The sequence below is a fragment of the Daucus carota genome, chromosome 4 (genome assembly GCF_001625215.2).
Source record: "Daucus carota subsp. sativus chromosome 4, DH1 v3.0, whole genome shotgun sequence".
Lineage (NCBI taxonomy): Eukaryota > Viridiplantae > Streptophyta > Magnoliopsida > Apiales > Apiaceae > Daucus > Daucus carota.
The window spans coordinates 37122972-37138384 of NC_030384.2; the positions used below are offsets into that span (position 1 = coordinate 37122972).

The 15413-nt window shown below is 33.6% G+C and overlaps 1 protein-coding gene across 1 annotated transcript; it reads right to left on the minus strand.

Annotated features, from left to right (window-relative positions):
• Positions 1–613: 613 nt before the first annotated feature.
• LOC108217335 (uncharacterized) lies at positions 614–1915 on the minus strand. The gene has a single exon (XM_017390169.1). The coding sequence runs from the start codon at positions 1913–1915 to the stop codon at positions 614–616; it is 1302 nt and encodes a 433-aa protein (XP_017245658.1).
• Positions 1916–15413: the final 13498 nt, after the last annotated feature.

Here is a 15413-nt window from a genome sequence, read left to right on the forward strand (position 1 = left end):
TCTCTTACAAATTACCTATAGAGGTTCGACAAATATAACCAAAATCAGGAGGTTGACTATATTAATTATATTTAAAAGAATAATGGTGGAGTTTTTATCTTGTAGTATAACAAACTGTTTAGAGGGTAAAACTACGAGAATTCTGAGAACTCTATATGTAGAGTACTTTTAGTTATAAAGTGAATCACCAAACCAACATGATCAAAACAAAATTTTGTAAAATTATAGTATAGTATAGATTATTATATCACTTTCATGGTAGTATTCATCTTATCTGCAATTACGAAATCCCAAGGTAGCAACTTTACTTGAGTTAATTTATGAAGCCTATGTTTGTTATTGTTTTCATGTTCAATCCACTCTGTCTAAATATTAAAAAAAGAATCAACAACCCCTCATAATCTACAGCAAAACAATAATTAAAACAATTTAGCTTACCAACATATATGGCCAAAAAAAAACATAATAACAATCATGAAAACATGATGGATATAAGTCAGGTAACTTCAAATATTGACAGAGTCACAATAATGAATAAGATTGATATTCTCAGGATGAGCCAGGACCGAACCGAGGACCTGAAACGACAGAGGATAAGCTCTTAACCACTAAGCTATTTATTGTTTGTGGAGGAACGGACGGGAGGAGCTTCTAACCAATAAGCTAAATTTGTAGCTGGAGTAGAATAATTATACTTGTACTCAGGTAAATCGTTCCCACCATCCCCCAAAAAGGTTGAATTTATACACTTAAACTGAACTAATTCACCGTCCTGTAAGGAGTAAACAAGGCAGCCGCCACTGAAAAAACGGTATACCTTGTTTGATAATAGTCCGTTACATGTCCTAACATCCTTTGTATTAACTAGTGAAACGTTGATAAACTTTGGGCTGAAAAATAAAGCATAATCCCCTAAGGTTCTTACGGGAAGCCAAACCTTGAATGAGCGATGATACCTTCTTACAAATTGTTTGCCTGGAAGAGTAGCATCCTTTCTGACATCCGGGTTAAAACCTATTATAAGCAACTCCCCATTCAAAACAAACGAATGGACTATCCTTTTAGCAGAATTGTGAACAACAAACTCGTCGTGGAGCAAACGGTCAAAGATGAATTCTCCATTAAGGATATTATAGGAGGCTACTTGTCCATAGGGAGAAAGAATGTATAGAATTCCATCAAGGATGTGAGGAATGGAATTCCAAGGCTTAAAATCAGGATGCATATTAAATTGTCTAGCAGTCCACTGTTTATCACCATTGCGATATGTTAAAACAGCAATTTTGTCATCTCGGTCAGCGTCTACGCAACAATAGACACAATCTGGTGAATCGGGTCGGGTGGAAAACGTGGAAACGAAATAAAAACCATTAGGATAGTCAAAAGTAGGAAGGGTGATGATTCTTTTAGTAAAGGGAGAGAACAGAAAGATGTATCTACGCGTCCAGAAAAACAATCTTGGTTTGCTAACAGAAAGAAAAACCCAATTGTGCTTGACAAGATGCAAAGAGACTCCATCAGTGGAAGATGGAATACCTAATTGAGACCAGTCTATAAGGTGTCGTGAAGCTAGATGGGTGGGAGATGATAAAGGGTCATAGATTCGGAATTCAGAGCTACCTGGATAGTTACAACCATGCCATGGTAATGATGAGGATTTAGTACTAATGGAACGAGCCGCAGCCAACCAGTGGGTGCAAACAGCACCAAAGCGAGCCTCATCAGCAACACAGAGTCTGCTCACTATTTCCCTCAATAGATTCCGGTCAAGTTCAGCCCATGACGACGACGCTATTACTTCTTCTTCTTCTTCAGAGAGTTGCTTGTGCTTGTGTTTTGAGGAGTAATAACGAGTAAGAATAGCAAACAAAGGAATTGAAAGTGTCAACAACCCAGACACGTTAACGCCCTTCATCCCTTGCTTCTCTCGCTTAGCCCAAAATTTCTTTATTTGGTCACGCCAGTCTGCAATTTGGGTTTATATAAGGGATGTTCATGGCTTCAGTCGGTATTAGGCGAAACCCTAACCCAACAAGTCATTATATTTCGTTTTAATAATTTTTTTATAAGTTTGGTTCGATTAGAAATTAGTTTGGTTTGGTTTGGGTTAGGTCCGCTGGAATACCCTAAGCTTTTTTGGATCCAATAAAAAGATACTGATTTACCTGTTGATTAAGTATTAACTGAATACATATTTAAAAATAGGAATAAAATAGAAAATATCATTTGCTTTTTTACCTTCTAGGTATATTCTGTTAACAAAGGCAGATTGGGATCGAGCAGAATATCTGTTATATTTAATTTTAGTGCAAATAAGTCCAAAACTTATATATTTTAACTTTAGTCAAAATATATATTTATAATTATTTATTAACTTTAAAAATTCATATATTATTATATATAATTTATATAATGTAACGGGTTGGGTTTGGGTTGGATAAAAGTTGAAATTTGTTAAACCTTAACCCAACCCAACCTGTTCGGGTTTAAAAAAAAAAACGAACTTATTAATATTTCGGTTTCGAACAATTCGGATAGATCAGTTTAAAAAAGAGGTGGGCTGGGTCGGTTTGGCGGATTTTCCGGTTTTTGTTTACCCCTAGTTTATATAACTAGCATTTTAAAGATTTTGTTTTAAAGAAAAATATCAACAACTAAAAGATTGATGACAAGTAGTTTGTTTGTGTTTGATACACGATAGAACTGATGTTTTATTAGTATTTGATGGTTATTAGTATTCTCAAGCATCTCCAACGTAAAGATGAAATTGTTAGCTAAAACATCATTAGTTAAAAAAAATTGAGTCCGTTAGGATTTTTGCTCCAATGAGCATTAGCTAAAACCATTAACTATATTCAAAATATTATTTTAAATATTAATTATAAGTATACAATAAAATAATTTATTTAGTTTTTATTCTATATTATTGAAAACAAAATAATATCTTTGATAAATAATGATTAATTATAATATTTAACATTTTTATATTATTATATTATAATTTTTTAAAAATTATAATATACAATACAGTAACAATTTCACATAATATTACATAACAATATTATTTATAAAAAACATAAATAATACATCTATACTTGCAATAATAATAATAATAATAATAGTACCTTAAATATTTTAATTTAAATATTGCAAAAATGATTTAAGGTAGTATGTTATATGCTATAAATAAAAAAAAATATTTAGAAGGGCAAGAATCAAAGTTAAAGTGAAAGATTTTAAGCTAATTATCTTTTAATAAAAAGGGTTTGAAAGAATCAAAAATAAAAAGTTAATTATTTTTATTTAATAGAGGTGAAAATAAAAATATAATTAATAAAAACATAATACCAATACTATTATAATAATAAAAACTTGAAAAACTAATTAACAAAAATTACTTATATTATGAACATTTACTAATTTTCTTTGTTAAAAATTCACAATTGACGATAAATAATTATATAAGTTATTATATTAGTTTTATTATATTATTTTTATTATATTATTTGTTTATATTAATATTTTTACACTTAAAAATATATAAAATTAAATTATAAAATTAAAAAGATATACATATATATATATATATAATAGAATTATAATATTATGATACATATGTAATACAATATAGACACATAGGTGGAGAGGAGATTTAAATTTTCATTGAGTTAAATTTTAAAAGAAAATGACACGGATATGATACAAATGACAGAACTCATTCGACAAATGTAGTTTGCTGATTTATGGTATATAAATATATTGCTAACAGGTCTCTGCATATTAGGTATACTAGCCTTAAACCCATGCAAAGCACGAGTGACTATGTAATTTTGAAATTTATAGAATTTTTTTGACAAAACTTTTGAAATTTATAAATTTTTTTGACAAAACTGCAATACAAATATTATTATTTAATTTAAATAGCTTAATTTTCACTATATAATTTCACACTTTTAATAAATAAAATTATATTACATTTGGTCCATAAATTTATTATGAAATAAAAAATTTGCTATAAACAGAAGTCAAATTTAAGCACCCAAAGTTCAAAATGCTTATATTTTTAATTACTTATTTTTGTTTTGAATTTTAATTTTATAAACATGTAAAAGATCATTTTATATCCAAATATATAAATTAAAATATTTTTTTATAAATAACTTCTTACTAATAAGTACTCCCTCCGTCCCATTTTGTATGAGCTGGTTTGACTTTCACGGAGATTAAGAAAAAAGTAGTAAATGTAGTTGAAAAGTGGGTAAAGTGGTGGTACCTATCAATATTTAATAATAAATTTGAGATAGTGGAGGAAAGTAGTGGGTGTAGTGGGTGTAATAGTGTTTATTTATTAAAAAGAGAGTATAAAATATAGAGGTAGTGGGTGTAATAGTGAGAAGTAGTGTTCAAAAATAGTAAGTATTATGGGTTCATTTTTTTGGACGTCCCAAAAAAGAAATGAGGTCACAAAAAATGGGACGGAGGGAGTCCCTCCTTCCCATTTTAAGTGTCTTGTTTGACTTTTGAATGGTCAAATTGACAAAATTTTGACTAAGATTTACACGTATAATATAAATTTTAAAAGTAAAAAAGTTGTGTCATTATAAAATACATACAATATACTATGAAATGCAATTTTTAGTTTTTTAAAATAATAACGAATTTGTTCTTTATGTTTGGTCAAAAATTGGTCAATTTGACCATTGAAAGTCAAAACAGGACACTTAAAATAGGATGAAGGGAGTAATAAGTACTTTTTAAGTTAATTAAACAAACTCATTATTTTATCATGATTAATTTCTAGCTAAATTAGTTCAACATGTGTTATTTTTTTCTGAATTGAAATAATTTGTCAATAAATAACCGTGAGCAATCCATTGATAATTGCTAATAAACTAATTTTCACCAGCAACTTTTCTTGGCAGTACATCCCTTGCAGTAGATATCAAATTCTAATTAATGTCCATGTTAGTTTTCAAAGAGTAAAATTGACAAATTTTTGATTAAACATTAAAAATTATCTATTCATTATTTTAAAATATGAAAGTTGTTTATTAAAATAGGCTAATTATACTTTCGAATGGTATAATTTTTATTATATTTACAGTTATATGATACATATAAATTTCAATAAATATATAATTGTTTAAGACTTGATTTCTAGTGTGATTCTTTTCTTAGATAGATTTTTGGGTTTATAATTGTTTAAGACTTGTATCTATTAAGAGATAGATTTCTAGTGTGATTCTTCTTTTTTTAGCAAGATAATATAATATAAGAATGACTAAAAAACATGACCAAAACGAAAAAATGACAAGAAGTAGGATTACAAATTATACCCATGTTGGCTTATTATTATAGTATAATATAGATAGTATAAATGGTATAGATGGGCTGACACACCTGCGTTGGAAATGCTCTCAATAGTAATTGATGACAAAGATAATCTGAATGTATTGATGAACAAAGATGAAGAAAAGAAGAGAAAATTATAAGAAGTATGTACTATGTAGATAACTACTGGATGTGCTAAAATGGTCACATTGTCACTAAAACCTTATCCCAGAATAACAAAGTGAGGCTTTATATATCTGCAGCAGATTCTGGATGCCTATTGTCAGGTAGTGGTAACGGTCCAGAACCAAAGCAATTATACAGACCAAATGTGTCAAATTGTAGGACATTCCTAACCGCATCAATGTATTCAGGCACCAATTCTGTTAGTAGATGTTCAACTGCTTCATCTTCTGAGCATAGATTGTAAAAGCCACATCCACTTACTTGATGAAACCCTCTGACAATTACTTCAGGGTTCTTCTTCAAAGTTCCCATTCTGTTTGGGGCAGTCACCAGTCCCGGAACTGCATTCTTCTTGCCTATTCTCCAACACTTTCTTAAATGCTGGTCCTGGCATTTGAGCACAACTCTTTTTTTTTTTTTTTGAATCTCCATTGATCTCTTCATTCCTTCACCATTAATATCTGCTTCCAAAGGCACTTCGAGACTCATAGCCTACCTCAACAGAATTTGGCGGAATTCTACACGGAGAATCGGAGTTTCTCAACGTCCTGGCTTCGCTTTCCATTAAAGGACCCTGGCTTTGATTGCCATTAGAGGAATCCTGGATTTACTTGTCATTAGAGGACTGTCACAACTTATTTGAGTCCTGACAGCTTGCCATTAAAGGACCCTGGCTTTGATTGCCATTAGAGGAATCCTGGCTTAGCTTGTCATTAGAGGACAATGCTCACAGAGCTCAACAATATTAATCAGCCAACTTGACGCTATGCAAACTCAACTGTAAATGCTCACAGAGCTCAAATCAAGCACGAGTACTCAGTCACTTCACTGGAGTGACCTCTCGGCTTCAACAACCCATGAAAGGGTACAATTTCCAGGCACAATTTCGAGTAAACAAAGCTCCATACTCGATGATTTCTAAGCATTAGGATCCATAACTCAACAATTGAGCAGTCCAAGACCGTAAATCAATCACCTAAAGAATATTTTGAGGTAGCTCAACTCGGTGCAATTTCTGGACATATTTATAGCAACTTGACAATGCAAGTTTTACAATTAAATTAGCTCGACTACTCGTTCACTTTGCACAATTCAGAAGTGAACTATCGGCTTGTAATTAGCTCAAGTATATCTGCAGTTTTCAACTACAAGTAGCAATGACAAACATGCAATTTAAAACAAAATGCAGATATGCGCTACCAGGGCAATTTTCTAGTCTCTTACCACAACACTCATTGAGGCAGCTCAGCTCATGAGATGATGGAAATTTTTTCGCAAGACGCACAACAGTAGTTCCCATCTAGCTTCACCATTTGCCCAATATCAATAATTAACCAGCAACACCATATAATGAGAACCAGAACTGAAGATATGACAAGAACCCATGCTAACAAACACAAGAAACCACAAAATATTCCCAGCTCCGGCCATTGGAAAAACTTATGCCATTTTCTAGCAAATATCCAGCAATAAATGCGCAAAGGCCTCCAATTGACAGCCCAAAGAATAGCGAAAGAAGGCGAAGCTAAAACAGAGAAAAGGATCCCCGAAACAATACAAGCTAATACACAATATCACCACGCTCAACCCTGCTTTCTATCTCACTTCTACTTAAGGTATTTAGACCACATCCATTAGTAACACCATCCCCTTTTTATAGTTTTTCTTCTATTCACTACAAAGCAACAGACCCCTTACCAGCAATAAAGATTGTAAACAAGTCTATGTATTTCAAAACAACTGTCTAATGGATTAAAGCAAACAAACAACCGAATGAGCACTTTGTTTCTCTTAGGAATTTTATCAAACAGGTTATGTGTTATCACAAACCCCACGAACTTACCCTACCTTTTTCTTTAGAAAACAACGGTGAGGTATATTAATTGTTAGGCCTCGAAGATCGGAGGCTCTGATACCATGATGACAAAGATAATCTGAATGTATTGATGAACAAAGATGAAGAAAAGAAGAGAAAATTATAAGAAGTATGTACTGTGTAGATAACTACTGGATGTGCTAAAATGGTCACATTGTCACTAAAACCTTGTCCCAGAATAACAAAGTGAGGCTTTATATATAACCCATACACATTAGATTCCAGTGACTAAACTACCCTTGTATTTTATTCCTTAATAGTAATTTTTTGAAGAGTTATTATTTGAGGAGGACGCTTCTGGTTGTATCTAAGAGCAACTCCAAAGAGATTCACCAAGGTTTTTGATTTATATTCTCTATGGCTATGAATCGCATATATTGTAATAAATTAATAAATTATTATCTATGCACATATTGTAGGTGTCAAACATTATGCCTAATTTTTAACGGGATTGCTTCTCCTCACGAGTTTTAACAAAGTGAGGATGTGAGCATCTTTTCGCAGGAAGATGAACAAGCAGGTATCATGTTAAACTTTAATCTCATCAGTTCATTTTTTACGATGCAAAGAACTATTATGATAGGATGCTTGGAACTATAGCAAAACTCTCATGCTTAGTACATGTATTTTTGATTAAGTAATTGTTAATATTATATCTTAAATTTATTTAAATGAGTAGTTAAATTGAATACTTGGTAAAAAAGACCTATATTTTAAACAATTCTTGAGGGAACTACAAAGGCGCAAGAAAGTCAAACCTCGCGAAGCTGAGTATGATAATGTACCTGCACTGATGCAAGCATGCATTTGTAATAGGTTGCAGCTTGAAAATGTCCATACTCTCGCCGATTACAACATCCAAAAAGAGTCGATGCTTCATTGGTTTTGAGGCTTCGTGGTGGTATAATTGAGCATTCTTTTATGACTTTTGCAAGAATTTATAACTAAGAAAAGATGATTTACCGTAAATGAAGTTGCCGCATGCACCCCTTGTTGCTAACTACATGAAGAAGAAGTGGAGCCACAATAACGGTGTTAGCTATCCCTTGGTACTAAGATCATAGCTAGAATATCAATAAACCTAACAAACTTTATAAGTTAACATCTTAACTTTTTGAACTCAAATAGTTTTTCTTTTAAAAACTGGGTCATAATTTTTTATAATTTTAATGGAGTTGGGACATTTATAGTTATACAAAATTTTTATATGATTTCTTTGGTGTACTTTGAAAGACATTTTAGGATGCAACTGATTTTAATTTTTCGATTTTTGCCACAACTAATTCTATTTCAGAACATTTATAGCATATCTAAAAAGTTTGTCAAGGTAACTTAGTTTGTACCACATATATATCTCTTATATATGATTGGAGATGCAGTGAAAAAAAAATCTATTGAAAACAACAAATAAAATATTATTTTATATAAATATTTATTCTACGAAAATGTATTACTCCCTTTGTCCCTCTCATTTTTTTTATAATTTTTTCACATTGCTCGACACGCATTTTAAGGCACATATAAAACATGGTTCTATAAACTTTGTTTTAAATTTTTTCTTTTTTTTATAAAAATTTAGACATCAAATTTTTTATTCAGAAGAAAAAAAGTTCAAATTAACTTATCGAACTACATTTTACGAGAGTATTAGAATGCGTGCCGAGCCCCATCCCCTAATGTAAACAAATGAGGTGGACGTTGGGAGTATTGTAAGAGTTATGTAACTTTTTCAAAATCCTCTATTACAATGCAAAGTTACATGTTTTATCGCAACAAAATATAAACATATTTTTTTAAATTTGATAACCATGTATTTTTTTATTTTAAATAATTTATCATTGAAAATTATATATATATATATATATATATATATATATATATATTTCTATATTATTCAAAATACGAGGTGTCGCCTAAAGGCGACATCGAGAAATTTTAATTATAAATAAAATAATAATGAAAAAATAACTTAGATTATACTTATTATCATCTTAATTTTACAAAATAATGATTTGATAATCGATTCATAAAAATATAAATTCTTATTCCAAACCTGAGATATTATTTTTATATTAAATATTACTTAGTGCATCACTAAATTCTAGAGTCTTAGAACATGTGGTTTGTTTTTTTTAAAAAGCAAAGGGAGAATAATATTGAGTACATCAGAGATCAAAATCCTACCAGCCATAACTAGATAACTTGATAATTCTTAACAATCATTGCTACTAGATTAACATGCAGACAAAAACTTTCCCATAAAAGCTACTACCAATACTTTAATATTTTAGATAACCTAGAAAACCCTCCTCATGCACTACCCAGCAAAACCATTGAGCTTCCAACATCTATTCCAGAGCAATGATCTCCACACCAGCATCATTAGCCATAGCCTCCATACCTTCATGCACTTCATCTTCAACCTCCGGGGCCTGCTCTTCGATACCATCCACAACTTCAGGTCGAAGTTCTGCTTCATGAACAGCAACAAAACGCTGCTCAGCATGACCCAACCCCATATCCAAGCTCCAAAGCTCGAAAACCCTGCCAAAAGGATGAGCCATAATGACCATAACTTTGAAGTTGCGAGCTCCATAATCTGCTAAGTACTCAGCCAGAGCATTTGCGTCATGGTTGCATAGAGAAATTTCCATGTCAAAATTTGGGTCCGCTTTGCGCTGGTTTAGTTGCTGCACCAAGAATTGGTGTTCAGGATGAACCCCTTCAAGGTGGGAGTTTCTCCACTCCCAGAAAGAATCAGTTTTCGAGAAAAGCACATTTACAGCCCTCCAACATTGCTTGATATTCATTGTTTCTGCGATGTTCAATCCCCAAAGAACCCGAGAGCATTCTCAGAATCTTACCACGACTGTTCCTTACAACTACACCAATACCAGACACATTCCCATTTGGTAGAGCGGCTGCGAAAAAATGACCATGAACATTAATCTTAACCTTCCCCCTACGTGGCATAACCCACTTAGGGAGAGCGTCAACTGGTTCAAACTCTGCCATGAGTGAGAAGAAGAGCACTGTGAATAAGTTATGAAGAAGATGAATAATAGTGAGGAGAAGCGGGACTAAAGTGGCTGTATATATAGTGGTGAAGAGAGGGCGAGCGCACGAAGATCCAGAGGCGTGCTTCAAATGAGCCAATACTGGCAGGGGCCTTTGCATGTCCCCAATGTATGATCTAAATAGCAATTGATGGTGCACGTAGCCAAATGCAAATAGCTGCGCAGCTATTGTCTCTCCCTGAGCACCCAAAAATGATTTGATTTTTTTGAAAACGCACCCTTTTGGCAAGGCAGTCTGCTTTTGCATTAAGCTCACTTGGAATACATTTTACCTTTAAATTCAGTAACCTCAAAAATATGTTTTGCTCATTCAGTTTCAAGGCTTGAGAAGTTGAACTCAACTCCAAATATTTGCAATAAATATTGCTGCAGTCCGTAAAAATAGTTATATGATGTTTACTCCACTCAGAACCAACAAAATTACTTACTAGAAATGAAAATGCCTCCCATTCGGTTTCCTGTGAGCTCTCTGCCTTGGAAGGTCCAAAAAAACTGAAAATTGCCTCTCCAGAATCTTTGAAAATAACACCACCTATGCCTGCATGAATGTTGTCCTGCCTTCTTTTCCAGGATCCATCTACAAAGCCAATCAGTTCCGTTCCACAAGATAATAATTCTTGGAACTGCAGCCCCTCTGTCTCCATGATAGCCCCTAAGGGGTTAGATTTCCATTTCTGTACTGATTTATTATGCATCAGCTTTTGCACTTTACACCATTCTAGCGCATGCATCTGAGCAATTCCCAACAAATTTGTTTTTGATGTGTTCTTTGGATCAAAGATTTGCTGATTTCTTATCAGCCAAATTGTCCACATGGTCGCACTTACCACTATTTTCCAGGCTGATCTCAAGCTTTTTGAAGAAAACATATTGGACGCCTCCCACAAATTAGTTAAGTGAACTGGCCCATATTGCATGGGAAATAAATTCCACCATGCAAATATTTCAAGCCACAGCATCCTGGAGTAGCTGCACTGGTAAAAAAGATGATCAATATTTTCTATCATCAAAGAGCATAAAGCACATTGTTCCATCCCTAAGGGAATTATCCCTCGCTTAAGAAGAAAAAACCTAGTGCGGATGATATCTAGATGAACCTTCCATAGGAACACTTTTATTTTGTGCGGGACTCTTAATTTCCAGATGAAGCTCCAGGAAACCACCTCTCCTGGACTATAAAGAAAATCTGTAGCACTACTAACTGCATATGATTTTCCTGTGACGGACCAATACACTAAATCCTGTCCTGCTGAAAAATTTATCTGGCCAATTAATGTCTCCAAGGATTCCACTTCCTCCATTTCCCATGATCGCAACGAACGGCTCCAGAAATTTTTTTAACTTCAAAGATTTGCCTCTGCTGTTGTTAAAAAAATCTAGAACAGTTGCTTGCTTGTGAACTGAAAGAGAATATAAGCGTTTAAATTTGTCCTTCAGAGGAATATCTATCACCCACACATCTTCCCAGAAAGAAATGTTCTCACCATTTCTCAGCTTCCATCTGAAATTGCATTTGTCAATCTTTTTGTATAACTCTGGAACCTTGTTAACTGATAATATATCCCTTAAACTGTCTGAGAGATTTTTAATAACCCTAAGATCACTAATGCCACTGTACTGAGAGAGATTGTACTTGCCTTTAATCCATTTGTTCCAACTTCTATTTCTCTCTTTCTCCCATTTGTAGTACCATTTACCCACTAGAGCAAAATTTCTAAATCTAATTGGTACTAGACCCAAGCCCCCAAGCTTTTTTGGCTTACAAACTTTGCTCCAAGAAAGCAAGTGCAATTTCTTAACTAAAGCATTGCTATCCTGACCTTGACCCCATAAGAAATCTCTCCTGATTTTCTCTAACTGATTATTAACAGATGCAGGCATGAGGTGAAGATTCATCCAATAAGTTGGAGCACTGTCTATAACTGACTTTATCAGGGTTAATCTACCCGCTTGATTTAATGAGTCTGACTTCCATTTAGCCAGTTTAGTCCTGATTTTAGAGACTAGAGGCTCCCAAAACACCCTCCTTTTAGCAGAAATACCTATAGGCATCCCCAAATATCAGGGGTGAGCAAAAAACCGAATAAATCCGAAACCGAAACCGAAACCGTTAAAAACCGCTCTAAACCGAACCGTATAAAACCGAACTGGAACCGAAACCGAAAATTTAGAAACCGAACCCGAAACCGATTATGCGGTTCCGGTTATAGCTAGGAACCGATCCGGAAAAAACCGAACCGATCCGATTTTTGATATAATTATAATATTTATATAATATTTGTAATTTATATAAAAATTTAAATTTCAAAATAAATACTTATATATATATTAGTTATTACTTATTCGAATATGATCCTTGCAGATATGCAAACTACTTCACAGTTTTTTTTTTGACACAACTTCACAGTTAATTCAGCTTAATTTTTCACAGTTAAATTGATCTTGGTCAGATGATTAATGACATAACCAGAGGACATGTTATGTAACCAAGATGAATTAACATGCATCATTTCATGTAAAATATATACTCCAGTGAGTTTGTTACTACATATTAAATAGTTTTACATCCAAAGGAGAGATCAGTGGTCCATAATCTGAGGGAGAGATCAGTGGTTCAAGTATTAGCTTAATTCAGGAACACACAGTTGATAAATTTATGATTTAATTATAAGGATCGAATTATTCATGTATAATAATTCTTGGGGTTTTTTTCATGCTGTTTTTTAACCGAAACCGAACCGATAAAAACCGAATCCGAGCTTTTGGAACCGAAACCGAAACCGAGGATGAGGTTGCGGTTGCGGTTTTTGATTTTTAAAACCGAGGGTATGCGGTTCCGGTTGCGGTTTTATCCAAAACCCGCACCGAACCCGCATCCGCTCTCCCCTACCAAATATAACATCGGCCACTTACCAATGCCACAATTTAGTTCCTTTGCCACACTCACAATGTCAGACCCCAGAGAAGACGATGCATAAATGAGACTTTTAGAGAAATTGATCCTGAGGCCTGTTAGCAATTGAAAGCACTGGAGAACCTGTTTAATGCCTTTAGCTGATTCAATAGAACCATCCATAAAGACAACCGTGTCATCCGCAAATTGAAGGTGGGTGATTGGATCTACTGAAGCACCTAAAATGATACCTTTGAACAATCCTGAACCTGCTGCTGCAGAAATCATGGAACTAAGGACTTGACCAACAAGATTGAACACCCTTACACTTTCTTTTTTGTATGGAATGAGCTACTTCCTTGACAATTAGAATACTTTCTGAAGCTTGCCTGCCCTTGACAAAGCCTGTTTGAGTATCACTGATCAACTTATCCATCAGACTAGCTAATCTGTAGGCCAATATCTTGGTAACAATTTTGATGGAAGAGTTAATAAGACTAATTGGCCTATAATCTTTAACAGTAGACGGGGATAGTAATTTTGGTATTAAAGCTAAGAAGGAAGAGTTTAGCCCTGCTGGAATATAGCATGAGTTGCAGAAACTTTCTATGAAGCTAAAAACCTTCTTTCCAATGCATGGCCACAAAAATTTAATGCTTTTGATATTTAATCCATCTGGGCCAGGAGCCTTGTTATCCGCCATGGAATGCAATGCCGCTTCCACCTCCTGAATTGAAATAGGATGAACTAAAAAATTCTTGTCCACTTCCGACAGCTTAGGCAAGCTAAGTGTTCCCAGACTTAGTAATTTGGGATGAGCATCTTGAAAGAATTTAGAAAAATGCATGAAGAAAGCCTCCCTTATTTGACCATGATCTACAATCCACCTATTATCCCAAAAAATTTTATTGATGCTATTAGAGCGAATTCTCTTATGGATTGCTTGATGGAAAAATCTGTTATTTCCATCTCCCTTTAATAACCACTGTTCTCTAGATTTCTGTTTGAGCATTGATTCCCTTTGAGAATACAAAGACATCAGCCTTTCTCTAGTAGCTTGACGATCATATCCAGGGTTACTTAGAGAATCCATGCACTCTATCTTATGCTCTAACAAAAGAATTTCTTGATCCAACTGACTAGAGGAACTTAAAGATGATCTTTTGACCAAACCCTTAATCTCCTTTAAGACCTCTTGCAGATTTTTTCCAGCCCAACCATCATGAGACTGTGATAACTTCTTTACATCTTCCAACATAGTCTCAGTCATGTGATACTACTTCATCAATTTTTCTTTCATTAGATTTTGTCCGAACATGAAGTTTAGTTTGTCCATCTTATATAAGCAATTATTATTTACGATTCTTGGATAATTTGAAAGTACCGAAGGCATAAGAGTTTTTTTGGTTTTGAGAGTTTTGGAATTTTTTGATTTAGTTTTTTCGGATTCAATTTATTTTTTGGAATAAATCATGATATGGTGGTCCGATTTTTAACGAGAAGAATGATAATATTGAGGTTCTTAGTACGCGTAGCGCGGACAAAATTCCCTAATTATATATACAAAACATATTATATGATAAATATATTAAATAATTTTTTTAATTTTTTTATATTATATTTTACATACCGAACATATTTTGAAACATATATGTGTAGTTTTTTGACAAAATGCAAATTCATTCCATTAAATTAAAACAAGTCTAGTCGGGACAAATCCCCAACTGACAATGCAATTAGGTTGATAAACAATAAAACGAGCTAAACAAATAGCCGCATTGTTTCAAACTGCTTAACACACTGAATCCAAGGATTCTTGAAACTGAAAATGAATACAAAGGCTTCTCGAGTCATCCAGCCCACATCAATCCCAAAAATGGTAGCTTCACAATTGACCTTCACAATGTTCCATGGCTGTTGCGGTGTTCAAGCGACTCAGTTGTAAAAACTAAGCAATGAGGAACAAGGGTCCTCGAATAATGAACAACTATAATTTGTGAAAGGTGAGCACATGCAATCGCCACCGTTCCCCAGCTATCGACATGCCGGG